At 41.2% G+C, this 18,018-nt stretch overlaps 1 protein-coding gene across 1 annotated transcript in view; it reads left to right on the top strand.

Moving 5' to 3' along the window:
• The window catches only part of LOC307269320 (adhesion G protein-coupled receptor L3), a gene marked incomplete at its 3' end in the record, with an annotated part of 164,878 nt that overhangs the window by 97,633 nt on the left and 49,227 nt on the right, over positions 1-18,018 (top strand). Inside the window, exon 9 of the mRNA XM_080052261.1 lies at positions 8,499-8,682. Coding sequence (XP_079908387.1) covers positions 8,499-8,682 — 184 coding nt within the window. The remainder of the gene's footprint in view (positions 1-8,498; positions 8,683-18,018) is intronic.

The raw sequence follows: 18,018 nt of genomic DNA, 5'->3' as shown, positions 1-18,018 counted from the left end.
AGGACCCATATTAATGTTAAAAAAACATGACCAAGTGCATTTACATAATAGGGGACCTTTTAGTGGTGTCTTTGAGGCTCAATATTTACTGCACATATTTCAAATTAAAAGCATGCACACACATACACAGCAGGGTGAAGGAACTCAGAGCAGCCGAGAATAGAGTATAACATTGTCTCTTTCACTGTAAAGATGGGAGTTTGACAAGGTCCTCTCTCTTAAATATAATAAGTAAAGGCAGGTCTCTAAATCAAAAAAAAAGTCTGCCTCTTTGCCGTGTACGATTAAACCTAAGACCTAAGACAAAAAGTGTAATTTCTTCAGCTGCTCCCACACAACCCGCACTTACTACAGAGAAAAATGCGTCATGGAATATTAAACAAGAGAGGTTGCAAGAAAGACAGATGATTTGGCCTTGCAGGTAAAGTGAAACACAGGCTGGATGAAAATACAGAAATGATGTAAGGCCTTCACCCAGCTGTGCCAGGAGACATCCAGTCAGATAGAAGAGGACATAGACAAAACAAAAGATATCCCACCGTGTCTGTGTTGTTTTATTTTTCATTTCATTTTGAGATCAATCTTCTTCAACTCTCAGTGAGGGAAAACAAGTAAGAGGAACTGACCAGCCAACGGGGGAAATGAGGGGAGCAGAGTGCTAGTGTTGGCGCAAATAGGAATTTTGATACTTCACGATACTAGCAATGGTTCACTCACCACTCACCCATATTACATCGGGTCGATTCTGTGACAGCGCATGGCATTCGCATGAAAAAATGTAACAATATTTTTTTGCCAAATGCAGTACAGTACCTTATTGAATACGTTAGTACAGCGGTACCTTTTCAGTATTGGTATATCATACAAGACAAGCGCACACAGGCAGCAAGCCGACAAGCAAAGGCCCCATAAGGGAAGGGAAGGGAGATCAGTCTCAGCCAAAATGAATTTCCCCCAACCCGGAGTTCATTTCATCAATCAGCACACAGATATAAACACATACACACAAGCACACACAAGCACGCGCACACACACACACACACACACACACACACACACACACACACACACACACACACACACACACACACACACACACACACACACACACACACACAGTTGGCTTGGACCCCTGCCAAAGTGAACGCTAATGTCCACCTCTCCCTTCCTTCCTTCTGCATTGGTATAAATGGGCCATGCACAGCAGCTTTTCGGGCACGCTCATCATCACTTGCTCCAAACGGAACATTCCCACAGTGAGTCCAGTTAACGATTAGAATTTCCTCATGAAACATATATTTTTTTTTAATATCCTTTCAGCACAGGAAAACAAGAAAAAATGGCGTTTAGTTTGCAGCAGCACAGCAAGCTCCTACAGTTGACAGATGGGAGTGGAGTGGAAGTGTGCTAATATCAGTAAAATAGCAGCAAGCCACCGTCGCGCCTCTACCACTCCACTTCCCCAACCGAGGCTGGAAGCGATGGTGTTCTTGGACTGATCTCATGAAATTTTGTCCAAATGAGTTCAAAATGCAATTATCCCACTCTTTGTGCATGCAAAAGTGAGAGGAACACGATTTCCCATAATAAGGGAACAGATTACGCCGAGGAAACACAAATACAAACAGGCAGGGTTCTGGCATTGGAGTTGCATGATGGTAAGGAAAGGCATGGAGGTCTTGTTGGTTTAAGAAAAGGGTCTTAATTAATTAATAAACTTTAAAAGATCCAATTTTCCAGCAAATTTATTATTTAACCATTACCAACCAGATACCCATGACCTTAACCCACTTCTATCCATAACTTTACTGTTACCGTTACAGTCTAATTAGATTGAGTTATTAATTGCTTTGCCTCACAACCTCACAATGACTACAATGCGTTTAAAGGTCACATAGTATGCTCATTTTCAGGTTCACAATTTAGTTTTGGGTTTTGTATTAGAAATAGTTTTTTATGGTGTAGTGTCTAAAAAAACTTTATATTTCTCACAGTGCCATTGCTGAATCCCCTCTTCTCAGCCTCTGTCTGAAACGATATATTGTAGAACATGCATTTTTTTAAAGCTTTGGCTTGGAATAAGGGGGCGTGGCTTCTCCCCCTTGATTACATCATAAGCGGAGATAAATTTGACTGTTTTTTTTTAACACGGTTGTTTAAGAAAGTTGAGAGGTAGAGAAAGAAAAAGTTTAGTTTTTTTTCTGATGCTCTGGGATACCCTACCCACACCATTAAAAAGTGCATTTTGCATAGGTGACCTTTGAGAAGTCATTTCTGGCCAATACACATTTTTGTATAACAATGTGATTTTGTTAACTTTGCTCAGTCACTCTTGCAGTTTTCCTTTTATATTTGTTGTCCATTCTCTATGCTAACTAACCAGATGTCAGTCACTTAGTTGCTGACTGTAGCTTCATATTTACTACACAGACATGAGAGTGGTACAGATCTTGTCATCTGTTTCACAGGGGAGAAAAAAGGGGTCGGGGTATAAAAAGTGTATTTTCAGAAAGTGTCAAACAATTACTTTAACCTCAACTCAAAAAGTACGAGAACAAATGTTTAAACTTCACTTGGGTGCGACACCACTGTCATTGTGAGATGTCTTGTGTGCTTAACTTCTCACAGTATATACCCGTATTCACCTGGCTACGCTTGCATAAAAAGGGCTTTTTGGAGGTGTATGTTACGGATCGGATTAAACGATCTGTCCATTAACCTTCGAGGTCCCCATAAAATTGCTTTGAGATCTCTTTTTTTCTGTGCTTTGATGTCTTTTTCCATTAAACCATGGGTTGGAGCAGGATTTAACGTGGAGAGGGATTTTTTATTGTAAAGCCCAAACATTGGCAGGACTTGGACCAGCTAAATGGACGGTCTCTCAAGCTTTATTGTCGTCACTTTCCACACGGACAAAGGAGTCGAGGAGTGATGTGTTTTCTCTTTTCTGAATGGCATGCCACGCTAGCTTCGACAGCACAAGGGCTATGCTGCCAAATGCACTACAAATAGGTTTTAGTGACAAATACCTGCAGGTTTTTATTTGGACTTGATTTGGTAGTTGGCAGGACCATTTTATTGGATAGGCTTTTTACATATGCTAAATCTACCAGCAAAACATTTTTTTGACACTTTTAACAAGCAGGGAGAGTTGTGGCTTTGATATAGAACCGTTTGAATGTGCGAATTTGACATGCATTTGGCATCAGAGGCGTAACAGGGATCTAAAAAGTACTGAGGTTTGAAAATAGTGTTATCTGCCCAACCCAAATCTTGGATGATTGTCATGTCTTTTGATAATGTAATGGATTATGCTCCTTGGATAGGGAGAATTTGCAGATGGATGGTGTCATTGAAGCAATTCAAATATGGCTTGTTTTGGAACAACAAAACATATTTTTTTGGGCTGTGTCCTTAGTTAGTTAACATTTTGGAAAATAGGTTTAGTTGTTTGGCGTTAGGTTGATAGCTAAATATCACATTGTGTCTGTTCAGTAAAAATGAAGCTAATACTGCCAACAAATTAGCATAGCACACAAACTACAAACAGTGGAAGAGCGCTGGCTCCGTCCAAAAGTAACATACTCTTTCATAACGACACCTCTGAAGCAATAAAATGAGCTAAGCTAAATTTGCTGGCTGTAGCTTCTTGTTTGTAGGGAACAGACATCAATTTTCTCAATGTCCTTCAGATAGCAAAAATGTAAATTTTCGAAAAAAAAAAGTGACACTGTCCCCTTTAATCTGTAGAAAGTAAAACACCAGAAAGTATTTTGTGATAGCTTTGTTTATCAAACATAGATAGCAGCCTGCGTCAGCGTCACAAGGTGATAAAACAAAGAAGCCATTTTTTTATTCAGAATGACCTTCTATTTTCTAAATTGTCGATAACATGCACTAGTCAACAGCAGTCATACCAATTCACTACACAAAATGCTTCAGCTGTATGAACAGTATTGCGTTGGATAGACTGCAGCATCATTCTTCGCAACCATTAGTTCTAAAACAACCTTCTTATTGGTGGTTATAACTCTAAAGGACACATTTCGTAACATAACATTGGACGTGTAGTGCCTGTAAATTCCAACTGCATCCAATCGTCCTGGCCTAATGCGCGTCGCCATCTTGTCAGATTTGTACTCCGCCTCATTTCCTCTTACCGAAAAAGGGCATTGATTTGACGTTGGGTCGAGGGAGATACGCCCATCTAGCTGACGTATACCTCCGAGGCGAAGTGAGGTCCAGCAGGCGGCTAGCTGTCACTCAAGAGCCCCTAATTATTCATACATTTTAACCTCCATTAGAATAAAAACTAGATTGATAGAAAAATTCACCCCCGTCAGTGTTGTCATAGAGGTATGACCTAAACATACAGACTAGAATGGTTTTTTGTACCAGGCCTTAAATAGGTTTAATAATGCTGTGAAAACGGCATTTATAACATGGGAGTCAATGAGAAATTGCCCTGTTTTGAAACCTGTCCTTAGTGGCCACTCTGTGAACTGCAATTTGTTGTCACTTCCGCATTGGATGCTGGTAGAACTCTCTGGGGTGGGGGCTTGCTGTAAACCCACGTTCAGGTAATTGCCTCGTCGCTAAAGCATATTGTGAGTCATTTGCCTTCCAACACAGACATTGCTTCACAATTGAATCCTCTGTGTGGAATAGGGGTACACTGTTCGGCCTGCTCTATGGGCATTAATAACCATAATGAATCATTTGCATCCCAGTGATTTGGTTATCTTTGGCCTGTCCAATTGATACACAGTGAGCGTATATGTCAGCTTTATTGCTTTTTCTTCGGATGATCTTATAAACGCCTGGAGGGCCAGCCGGAAAAGCTGATGTCTATTCCAATATTAATGTTTGATATGCACTGTGTGTGGTGCCCTGCTGTTGGTAGTTCTGTTGATAATAAATTATCCATTGTATATCCCCGCCCTCCTCATCAAGTTTCCGCACCCCTCTCTCTGGCTTTTGGGTGGGCTATTCTTCCACATTTGCAAGGTTCTCCTGCATGCTAACACAAGAAAACAAAACAGCCTACTTTGCAAGTCCATCTAAACTTTCCCTGAGGAACCATTAGGGAAAAGTGCAGGCCTATTCAAATGTCTGCCTGCTGGACACATGGCCCAGCTTGTGGTCCCATAAGAAATGCATAGAAAAATCATGCATACATTTGCAAGCTTTCAAGTACAGACAGTGAATGCAACACTCTACATACTCTACGCCAGTGCTTCTCAAATGGTGGGGCGCGCCCCCCTGGGGGGGCGCCGTGAGTTGTCAGGGGCGGGGGGGGGGGGGCGCGGGCTGCCTTGATTTCCAACTGACCAAAAAAATAATATATATATTTTTTTTAAGTGCTAGCAAGCGCTATGTGTGCTTGTGTATGGTCATATCCGCGCGAAAGGCCGCAATTTGCAGTAAATAAATGTCCACGTGTCTCCAAGTGTCTCTGTAGGCTATTTAAAAAGGAATCAAGCAAGTAGACTAATAATAACGTTAATGAATTATTGGTTATCGCATCACAGAAGGCCTATTGGCCTATAATAATAAAAACACCACCTTAACTATGTTTACAGTTTAAACATGTTTTGAATGAAATGCAAACCTCAGTGAATCATTTGCTCTTGTTTCTCTGTCCTGAGATTCACACAGACTGAGTAGTCTTGTTTAAATGTTACAAATTGAGCTAATAAACTGAACTTTGAATTTTTTTGCTGCAGAAGTTATCTCAGCTAATTTTTGTTATCTAATTTGATAATAAGGTGATTGTATGCAGAATGCTCGTGCCAGAAACTCATACAGTGGTTTTGTACAGATAAATAAATAAATAAATATTAGCAGGTTCGCAATAGTATTTCAATTTCGGGGGGGGGGGCGCGAAAAAATGTCTGTCCCCTAGGGGGGGCATGACAGAAAATAATTGAGAACCAAGTCTACGCCAAACAGCATTCAACCAAAACCATTCACAATGCAACACAGTGTTGTCTAGAAGAGGTGTTAGTAGTGAACAATCTCACACGTCTTTCTCAACCCAGAAAAATAAAATTGACAATGGAAAGAGGATTGACAAATACTTGTTTATTTTAAAATAATAAAATGCCCAAAGTATTATATATACAGCACAAACTCTCTGAGTGATGTCAGGAGAGGGCTGTGAAAGGGCAAGGCCAAAGTGGTATACAGTATTGCTACCACCATTGAAAGTTCTGTTTCGTTATAGCTAGTTACAGCTAGTTCTAACTTGTTTTTCAACACATTAATTTGTGTTGCTTTAAAATGTGTCATTACCTGCTCAATGCCAGACACTGAACATGCCTGGCCCACCTTCATAGTTTGGTTTGAAACTCTGGCCTTGATGAATTTCTAATTGAATAGTCCTGACTTAGTGTTTTCAAGAAAAGCTGAAAAGAAAATGAAAAAATATCTTGTGGTGGTGAACAAAGGGAAATTAAATGTCAGCGCCTGATGAAAAAGAGCTCCTTAATTGAGAAGTGAATCAACCTCTGCCTCAAGCTGAATGTCAAAAGGTGTGATTGGAGATTGGCAGTGGTTAATGAATAATTACATCAAAAGACGGTAGACTTGCCTACGCGTGGGTACTACTCATAGGCTGGCTGTGCGTGTGCTCCTGCCACTTTGTCAGGTGTGTCGGAAATCGTGTGTGTGTTCACTCTTGCATCAGTCTTTGCCTGTCTGTGCCGTGTGTGTGTGTGTGTGTGTGTGTGTGTGTGTGTGTGTGTGTGTGTGTGTGTGTGTGTGTGTGTGTGTGTGTGTGTGTGTGTGTGTGTGTGTGTGTGTGTGTGTGTGTGTGTGTGTGTGTGTGTGTGTGTGTGTGTGTGTGTGTGTGTGTGTGTTTGGTGTGTGTTTGGTGTATGTGTTTGGTGTGTGTGTGTGTGTAGCTTAGTTTGTGTAGAGGGATCATTTCAATGGAGGGAAAAGCCAGCTGGTGCTATTTGAAGTCCTCAGCCAGCGCTGGCGTGTTGAATAGAATCAGGCCTCTGTGTAACAAAATACACAACTTAGCGTTATAAGGTAATTGCAGGGCTCCATCACACTTTTCCTTTGTGACTGTAAAGCTTTTTTTTCATCAGGAATTGCCTTGATACACTGGGGCACATGATTGATCTTATCGGCATTTTTTCGGCTTTATCCGCGTGCTGTCTTTGGAGTCATGCTAAAACTCTTATTCCCTTTCATAATCCATTGATCAAAAAAGGGGGATCAGAGTGAAGTTCAGAGAGAGAGAGAGAGAGAGAGAGAGAGAGAGCATGATAAATAGAATGAGAGAGAGAGTCACAAGTGTATGAACTGGCTTTTGAAGAAGGGTGGATGTTGCTTGTATTATAGTGCAGGGCATTTCTAATGATTAAACTGTAATAGCTTAGAAATAGATTATTTTTCTATCTTGGGCTCAGTTTTCTTCTTCAGAGCATAGCAGTGGTATTGGGAAACAAATTGCTTTGCTTGACCAATTAGTATTCCATTTATAAATCTTGCCAATGGCATTTTGAAAAAAATCTTTAATGGCTCTTAATTCCTCATCTTGTCCTGAGAGTGTCCTTGTTTCTTCATTGCTTACTAGCCTACCACATTGTTGTGGGGTAGATCAAAGAAGGCATAATAGTTGCTCTGTGCTATTAATATGCAAGGCCAACGGGAGCTGACTGGTCACGGATAGTCGCTGCTACCAGCAACTGCCTTGCACATCTATTGGAATGTCTCAATGTTTTGCCCGTTTCTTTTTTGCAGTGCTTTTGTGTATTGGGATTGTCTGCCTGGAAGAACATTAATCACACCAATTAAAGATTGTAGCCTCAAGCCCCATGTAAGAATTGGCCTCCAGTCGTGTAAGCATTGGCCCTGGCTCATTTACATGATTCATTCTTGGTGTGGAATCAAAAAACAAGGGGAACAGTAACAGAAACAACCAAGTAACAACATATCCAGAGTCAGTATACAGATACAGGTGTTGCTGCAACATTCCCTCATGAAAGTTACAGAAGTGTTAAGGCCTAGGGTTTGTATAAAATATGAACATATTCAAATAAATATTTATTTGTCTTCCATTATCAGTTCATGGCTTTCATTCAAAACCCAGTGTTAATACACAGTCTGGGCTTTGTAAACGGATGTATGATCAAAGTGGGCCCATCTCAGCTATAGCAAAATGCCCAGTTACAGAGACTATAGGCTGTGTACAGTATTAACACGGGATTTATTTTGACAATAAGCGTTCACCGTAATAACGTACTGCACCTTTAACTGGCTTTTCAGTTCAATTCTTTTTCAAACGCTGCTTTTTTCCTTTGCACGACCCCACTGAATATGTTTCTCTGTTCACAACTCTCCTTCATCTTCCCCTTCACTCACACATCATGCCAAGTTTCTACCAAATCACCATGTCAACCCCACAGCAATCCACAGTCACGGGCCTAAGCTGTAACTGTATTAGCTCCTTTTTCGCTCACTGGATGATTTGGCCTCCTTTTTAGGCTATGGTGGAGACGGTCAACAACTTGCTGCAGCCCCAGGCCAAGGCTGCGTGGAGGGAGCTGAGCACGGGAGAGCAGCTGAGGGCCGCCACCATGCTGCTGGATACAGTGGAGCAGGGAGCCTTTGTATTGGCTGATAACCTGCTGAAGACAGACATAGTGCAAGAGAACACCGAAAACATACGTGAGTAAAGATAAAGATATTGTATGTGTTAGAGAGTGTGATGATCAGCTCTTCTGGAATAAAAAGAGAGCTTTTTTGGGGGTATGAGATGCAGAATGGTAGCAGCCATTCTAGCCTTGTTCTAGGCTTTAGACATCTAGGGGCAAAACTATTACGATTTTGCTCAGCTGGAAGATTCCAGTATTGTCAGGCATGATATATAGAAAATGAGACGCCTTCTAAAACGCTGAATGGTCGTTTTGGTCTTTTAATATGTTCTCCCCTGGCGTATATCTGATGCATTTCCTCTGTCATCCATATCTGGCCTGTTGTACAGGGGGTTACAGGGTTCACCATACTGCTATTGATCAGCAGAGCTCTGGAGACTATGGAACAAGTGTGAAGGTCACTGGATTAATGCGTTCTCCATGGCGGAAGGTTAAGTCTGCCGCGGCGGCTCATTTGGCTGATTGCAGTCAGCTGTGAATTGACAATTATCTCAAATGATTGTGTTCATATTCGTGTCAATTATTAGCCAGAATTAACCAGCAGTCGTGCAGATCGGGCGGATCAGCGGACCCATTATTCATTGTATAAATACCTAATGAGCGCTGATAATGGAACCTTTTGTTATCAACGTGTTTTCCCTTTGTGGTGCTTTCAAGGGAAATCAGAGAGAGTAGAATTTATCCAAGCTGTATTTTTTTTTAGTTTTGAGAGCCATTTGTAAAGCCCAGAACAAAATGGAATCAAATGTATAAGCTATTTTCTTTTTGCAGGCGATGGCTTTGGGGGAATTAGGTAAAACATTATGTTATGATGTATTGCCACTCCTCTGTGAACAAGTGGGGTTCTTTTTTTCTCTCCCTCTTTTCCTGCTGCCATGGCAACCTAAAAATATAGGTCTATACTGACTTAAAAAGGCAGCGAGCGTTAAGAGAATTAATAAAAAAGGATTTTATTGCATCTGGCACACAATTCATCGGGGTATTAAGAAGATTCTGGGCTGGTTTTGGAGAGAGAGGGGGGAATGAGACGTGAGGATGTTATAGTGCGGAGTGGTATCCTGGTTAATTATGTGCCGGTGACATGTTTACTAGGCCTTATCTCTCTGTTTGCTCGGCTTATTTTTTATTATTATTATTTTTTTGTTTTGCTTCCAGACAGTTGGCTCCTGCAATCCTTCATGCCATTGCAAGGTTGTAAATGAGAACAGGGAGGCCCATTTAAAACATTGGTAATCACTGCAGCGGCTAATTATCGATCTCACACATTGAATTACATCTAAAGTGAGGGTGCACTGTTAGCTTGCACGCTTTGCACCTGACCACACTATCTCAATGTCCAGCTTCTTTTTTTTTTTTTGCATTAAAGTTAATACTCGAACAACGGGTGTAGGTTTCATTTCAACATTGGGGTGGGGGGGGGGGGGGGGGGGCACATTAGAGGTGCTACGAGGAACATTTAAATATTTCTGAAACAGTCTGATGATCATAAATGACATGTAACAGCAAACGAGTGAAAAACAGTGCCTTTGTCGTCGGTAGACGCTCACCCAGGAACAACAGCTAGCGTAGTAAAAAACACCACAGTTTTTGTCCAAAGAGGGTGCAAGAATGAATACAAACTGAAAGTTCCTTGGGGCACCTTTCAGTGGGGGGGTCTGGCAAGGTAAAGAAGGTATGCTCCACTCTAGGGATGTCTGAAACAGTTGGGAAATATATACTAGTTATAGGTAAGAAGGGTTTATAAATTGTTCTACCCCCTGAATTGCTATTGTCTACATATTTTGGGGAGAAGGGGGTTTTCTTCATATTTGTTTGAGTGGGACACATTTACCTCTAAATATTTCTGTCTAAATATCCCCTGCATCCCCCATTAAATCTAAAGCCTATGACTCGAAACAGCACAAAAGCCTGGTTTCCAATTTTAGGCCCAAGCCGATAATGAGATCTGTATAGCTGCAGCTTTCACAGATGCGGGGATGTATTTCCTCAGCCATGGTGCCTGTGTTTGTGTTTACACGTCACAGTGCATGTGTTTTCGTCTGAGGGGGCTTTTGTCGGGCGCACACGAGTGTAGCGTGCACCTCCGCTCCCACTCTGCTATGATAATCTTATGAGCAGATTTTCTGACGATTAGCATGTTATTTAAACAGGCTTTTTGAAGGTATAGCCTTTGGCTCCAACAACTACTATGGCATCAAAGAAAATTCCCCAAAGCCCATCATAAGCTCTTTTACACAACCGCACAGGGAAAAAGAAGGGAGAGAGAGGGAGATAGAGAGAGAGAGGAGAAGAAAAAAATGCTTCCTTTATTCCAAAGGCATGCAGGCTTGGAATCCAGGGAATGGGTGAGCTATCTTGGGTATTGTCTTTGCTAAGTTGAATAGGAATGTACCGCCAACAATCCCCCCTGGCATTTGCAAAAAGAGAATGCTAATACAAAAGGTTTATTTTATTTTTTATTTTTTTTGGGAGATCCAGATTTGAGAGCCTCGGTTTGAGAGCCGATACAAAGGGAGGATTAAACATGGCCTCTTTGGAGCTTTTTTTTCCTGGGCAATAACCTTCGTCAAAGACAGTGGCGTCATCACATCATCGCCTAGAATTGGTATTGTTGATACACAGCCTAGGCTCTATAAACTGGTATATAAACAAAGGGTATTTAAACCCGCTTACAACATGCCCGTTTACAGAGCCTAGGCTGTGTTTTAATCTCTATGGACAGGTCATGCGGAGATATTCACTGATTTTGACGAAGTGATTTTGACAACAAGCGTTCTCCAGAATCACTGACTCCACCTGTAATGTGACTGCATGTCCATACTAACAGTGGTTTTCTCTAACTCTGCCTGTCAGTGAATCATCAGTGATTCTAGCCCTCAGCTCTTTGGGAGTTGACGAGGCATTTAGGAAGGCATAGACTGCACAAACAGGTCAGCAGGTACTTGAGATCGGAGCGCGCTTCACTGCGTTATTAAAACCCAATTGTATAGCATAATAACTTTGAGAGAATGAGCTCATTTCCCCTCCTGCTGTATGACGCCGGAGTCTTTCAACCATAAATTAGGAGGCTCACTCGCTGCAGACACAACAGCTGTTGAGCTGCGGCACAAGCTAAAAGCCGCTGTATTCCCTAACCGTGTCTCTGTATCTACCCCCTTGTATCTCTCTCGCTCCTTACGCACTTTTTCCTTGAAATGAAGGCATATTTTTTTTCCGCAAATTGCGAGGACTACCTTTGTTATAGTTCAAAAAAGGAAACATTGTCACCTGAGCACTTGATAGCCACTTGATTAAGAGGCCCATAGCCAGACCTTACGCTCCCCTCAGAATGATCCTTCAAAGCTACGTTCATCAAAGGAGATTTGAGATGAGTTTTTATTCAAATGCTCATTCGAGGTGCATTGATCACTTCAATTGACTTCTACAGGAGATGATACTCTTTAATTTGATTACGGAAAGTTTAGTTTATGTAAGTGCTTTAAAAGTTGAGATTTTTGGTTCAGAGTATTGGAAAAAAACTAATGTTGAGATAATGGTCGTTAAGGATGGTTGTATAAGAGGAATATACAGACGCAAACAGACATGGAGGAAATGTTTTTTAAGCTAAATAGACAGTTTTTTGCCTGCAGTGTCTCAATTTAATCAGTGCAGTTTGCTGCTGTAGATCACTAATCATGTAGCCGCCATTTGCAAAAAGCATCTGTGATAAATTGTATTATTAATTTAGTTAAACCTGTCTGGTATGATTTTCAGCATTGCGCCTTAGTGTCTGTAGGTTGGGATGGAAGGAAGATATAGGGGGGAAAATGCCATTTTTATGACTCAAGAGCACTGACATCAACAGCGATCTTAAAGCTATTGTTTATGGTCAGCGTAGCCACATTTTATACATTACATTTAATCACCTTGAATAATGGATGTGGGCTCATGTGATGCATTCCTGATAGCTTTTCCCGCCACTTGAGTTATAAGAGCGCCAACTTTTATGAGACACAAAAAGGAATATAAAAATGTTAAGTTGTATCTTAAAGGTCACATATTATGCTAAATGCACTTTTTAAATGTGTTCTAACATATCCATGGGTCCACGGTGTGCCTAGAGACTGCCAACATATTTAAAAAAATAACAATCTCTCCTGTTCTCACTCTCCCCCTTTCTGAAACCCCCACCACTCCCCCCAATATACTCCAGTCAGAATTTTCCCCTTTTCTGACCTCACAAACTGGAAAGCCAGAAGCTTCCACTGTGCAGCCCACACCCCTATTTCTTATTGGTCCACGGCCCTGACAGACAGAGGGCGAGGCGTATCTGGCTTCGCTTCCGGACAGGGGGCGGGGGCAGCTCAAAGATTGTATATTTACGAGGGGAGCTGCAGCACTTTTTAAAAAATAGGCCATTGTGAGATTAGCTGAACATCAGCATAGTACAATAAATTATCTGAAAGTTTTTTTCAGCAAACAATTAAATAAAAACGTATTAGGGACCACTACGACCATATAATATGGTGTATAATAGTACCGAAAAGTGTATAATATGGGAGCTTTAAATTAATCAAATAAAATTTGCTGCGCCTGTTGGTCTGGACACTCTCCATTGAAGCTTTTTCAAAAAGTCCAGGGGCCTCATTTATAAAGCTTGCGGCGCACAAAAACCTTGCGTAGACGGCCAGAAATGTGCGGGAAAATGTGCGGTGGCAAACGTTAGTATTTATAAAAACATTCTTTGCGGAGAAGTGTGCGTATTCCCACGCCAACTTTCGACCATGCGTAGAGCTACCGCAAGGTTTTCCTGACTCGGGGAATCAGCGACACTCAATGGCAACACCACGAAATAAAGCTCAGTCATCAGAAAAACACAGACAAATGACTGTGAAATGCTTGGCACCCAATATATTTAGTCAATAAAATGTATAAGCTTACCTATAGTGTCGAATATAGGCTATGGCTACTGTAGTCTATGGCATGCAGTTGTGATGTAGGTTGAATTACTTATCAAGTAGCCTAGGTCTACATGTTTTGGTTATATTTTATAAGTTGAATCTTATAGCGCTACTTTATAATAATATCCTATACGTCGGGAGGTGTTTCCGTGAGTGGCCAGCGGGAGAGCAAATTTTAAGAGGTGTGTAAAAAGTAGTGGTGGGCCGATAACGGCGTTAACGGCTGCGTTAACGCCAGACTCTTATCGGGCGATAAAAAAAATATCGCCGTTAATCTCTTAATTCCACCTCCTGTTCGGCTCAGGGGAGATGCTGTTCGCCGTCGGGGTGAACCCCCTTCCGCACGTGAAGGCTCGCTTCACGTGCGGGAAAGCTATAGTGTGAGCGGCCACAGCTTGTATTTTGGTCATATCTAACACTGGACTGCAGGCCTATATAAAAGTGTTGTACCTTTGCTTTCTTTGGGTTAAAAAAAACTCCATCAACTCAGTATCCGTCTAGTCCAAAAAAACTCTGTCAGCTGCTGCTGCAGACGGTGTGCAGACGTGCTCGGAGAATCGGCATCGGCGCATCAACAGTCATTCAATGCAGCGGCAGTAATCATACAACCGAACGGTGTAGAAAGTCCCGTCAGTTAAAAATAGTGATCCAGATTTTAAATCCATGTTAAAATCGGAAGGATATAAAGCTAGTTAGCTTAAAAAAAGTAGCAAACATGTCAACTGTGATGTGTTCAGGCCGGCTCAGTAATATGATTGATGTGTTCAAATGCAACACAAAAAAAAAGAAATTTGAGATTTTGGCGAAACTTGTTTTCCCAGCAAGATAAAATAGATAGTAAAGATGGAATGGAATTATGACCTGTTTAATGTCCTATCTAGAGCTATGATCATATCAGCAATTAAAGCAATAATACAAGTTCTATTTCAACAAAATAATAGAAAATTATCAATTTTGATATCAATAAAGACTTGGATCGTTAAGGAGTCTTGAAAATGGTATCAATATCAATACAAACTAGAACTGCAAGCAGTTGTGAACGGGGGCCAAGCCTCCCACGCGACTCGGGATCGGGCGTCGTCGTCCGCGTCCGCGTCGCCGGCCCCTCGCTTCACGGAATCCGGGGAAGTAAAGATTTTGAATGTGGGATGTTCGGTGTGGAAGTTATAGCCCCAAACGCGTTTCCTTTGCTTTTTGTGGTTTTGGCGCCCCCTATGGATGACATTTGCAAAACTACGTTAGATAGAAAGATGCAGCTCAATGTACCAAACAAGTGGATGTCAAGTTTTTGAATGTGCGATGTTCGGTTGGGGAGTTATGAGCAAAATTAAATTGTGAACCTCTCCATTGTAAAGACAGTTTTTTGAATTTTCCCATTTTCCCGCCGAAAGACTTAGGAAATGGCGAAAACAGGCAAAAAAATTGAAAAACTCTTTTTTTTAATAAGTCCCGCCCAGAAAGGAATTTCTTGCCCATATTTTTGCCATAGACTCAGGTATGCCCCATGATAGTCTCCCTTGAGTTTCAAGAAAATCCCTTTTTTTTTTTTTTTTAACGGATTTTCGCAAATCTTTAAAGCGCTACCGTTTAGTCTTCCGATGGTCGTAGAGAAATTATTTGACCAACTTTTGCTCGTGGGAGTTGGTAGAGCATAATGCTTTTGGTTTCGTCCAAATCGGGTGAAAACTGTAGGAGGTGTATGTTTTGGTGACTGACACAGTTTTTGCGATGTAGCGAAAAATGTATATATACGCAAATGGGCGTGGCCTATCTCAAAAGATGCAGCTGACTTGTGGGCATCTGTGGATATAAAGTTTTTGACTGTCGGACTTTCGGTGCGGAAGTTATAGCCCAAAACGCCTTTTCCTTTGTTGTAGCGCCACCTAGTGGCCGGGATGTTTGAATTTTTTTGTCTGCGTACGGGGTACGGACTTGGATGAGCCCTGCAAGTGGCATGTCCCAACCCTTTACGGTTTGGGCTGCAGCACCACTTTTATGTGGAGAAGAATAATAAGAAGAACTAGAACTGCAAGCAGTTGTGAACGGGGGCCAAGCCTCCCACGCGACTCGGGATCGGGCGTCGTCGTCCGCGTCCGCGTCGCCGGCCCCTCGCTTCACGGAATCCGGGGAAGTAAAGATTTTGAATGTGGGATGTTCGGTGTGGAAGTTATAGCCCCAAACGCGTTTCCTTTGCTTTTTGTGGTTTTGGCGCCCCCTATGGATGACATTTGCAAAACTACGTTAGATAGAAAGATGCAGCTCAATGTACCAAACAAGTGGATGTCAAGTTTTTGAATGTGCGATGTTCGGTTGGGGAGTTATGAGCAAAATTAAATTGTGAACCTCTCCATTGTAAAGACAGTTTTTTGAATTTTCCCATTTTCCCGCCGAAAGACTTAGGAAATGGCGAAAACAGGCAAAAAAATTGAAAAACTCTTTTTTTTAATAAGTCCCGCCCAGAAAGGAATTTCTTGCCCATATTTTTGCCATAGACTCAGGTATGCCCCATGATAGTCTCCCTTGAGTTTCAAGAAAATCCCTTTTTTTTTTTTTTTTAACGGATTTTCGCAAATCTTTAAAGCGCTACCGTTTAGTCTTCCGATGGTCGTAGAGAAATTATTTGACCAACTTTTGCTCGTGGGAGTTGGTAGAGCATAATGCTTTTGGTTTCGTCCAAATCGGGTGAAAACTGTAGGAGGTGTATGTTTTGGTGACTGACACAGTTTTTGCGATGTAGCGAAAAATGTATATATACGCAAATGGGCGTGGCCTATCTCAAAAGATGCAGCTGACTTGTGGGCATCTGTGGATATAAAGTTTTTGACTGTCGGACTTTCGGTGCGGAAGTTATAGCCCAAAACGCCTTTTCCTTTGTTGTAGCGCCACCTAGTGGCCGGGATGTTTGAATTTTTTTGTCTGCGTACGGGGTACGGACTTGGATGAGCCCTGCAAGTGGCATGTCCCAACCCTTTACGGTTTGGGCTGCAGCACCACTTTTATGTGGAGAAGAATAATAAGAAGAATAATCCCTACAAGATCAATAGGGTTCCCTGCCCCGCAGGGCTTGGGAACCGCGTTGCTCTGCAAAACGCGGTCCCAGCCCTACTCGGGCTTGGCCCCCTAATAATCCCTACAAGATCAATAGGGTTCCCTGCCCCGCAGGGCTTGGGAACCGCGTTGCTCTGCAAAACGCGGTCCCAGCCCTACTCGGGCTTGGCCCCCTAATTAACTCTCCTGTCATCTGAGAGAAATTAAGATGATTTAATTTTTTTAACCGTTAGTATTTACCGGTTAAAAATATTATCGGTTGACTGGTTTACCATGGACATCCCTTATACTGTATAAATGTATATCATACATTGTATGTTTTTTTTTGTGTTATCCCAGTTAAGTTTATTATTAATTTTTTATCATTTAATATTACTTTTAATAGTTCCGGGACGTTGGAGCAATAACCTGGTGTTTTGACACTTCAGTGTGCACTGTGAATTTGAAGTAATGTTCAGTTTTTGAATAAAGATGCAGCATTTACAAATGTTTATTTTTTTTATCCGATTCATCGATTAATCGAAAAAATAATCGACCGATTAATCGATTATTGAAATAATCGTTAGTTGCAGCCCTAAACAATTCATCGTTACCTCTTATGGCCTACAGTTCAAAGTTCATGTTTAACTGAATAAACAGTTTGTAAACACAAGTACATCTTGTTGAACATTATTTATTTTCATCACCAATTATCATAGTAGAACAGCTTCCTCAAGCAGTTTGTGATGCATGTTGGAAACAGGAGATGAGCCCCTGGTCTGATGCGCCACCTGGCTTGAGAAACACGTTCTCAAAGACTTACTTTGAGTCATTATTTAGGGAGCACACACATATTATGAATGAATTCAAATGAGCCATTTTAATCTAGATTAATCTAGATTAATTTCAAAATTAATCTAGATTAATCTAGATTAAAAAAATTAATCTATGCCCACCTCTAGTAAAAAGTAATTTTGTACAAAGTTAAAGCCAACAGATATTAATTAAAACTGTATATTTCGTTAGATAAAATCATGTCATGAATTTAGCAAATCATTACACGCATCTCTTTCCCATAACAATTCACCCTGGAAGATTAAACTATAATCTGACGTTGTTGGAAATGTGTTGATCTCACGGGAGATAAACAATTCTCTCGAATAGACTATAGGCATTATTTCACTTGTCACACCATATTTTATACACTGCATTCCAAATTATAAGGAAAATTACAAATACATGTATATAACTACATAATCTTTCATTAGCAAGTAAGAGGATTGTTCTGTTTTGCCGACCGACCACAGCAAAAGTTTAATTTAACAGTTAATCCCGCTGTTCGCTAAACGAACGGGGCTTAATATGTCACCTCATTGCTCTGA

The sequence above is a fragment of the Ammodytes marinus genome, assembly GCF_949987685.1.
Source record: "Ammodytes marinus genome assembly, chromosome: 23".
NCBI lineage: Eukaryota > Metazoa > Chordata > Actinopteri > Uranoscopiformes > Ammodytidae > Ammodytes > Ammodytes marinus.
This window is presented reverse-complemented; position numbering and strand designations above follow the sequence as displayed.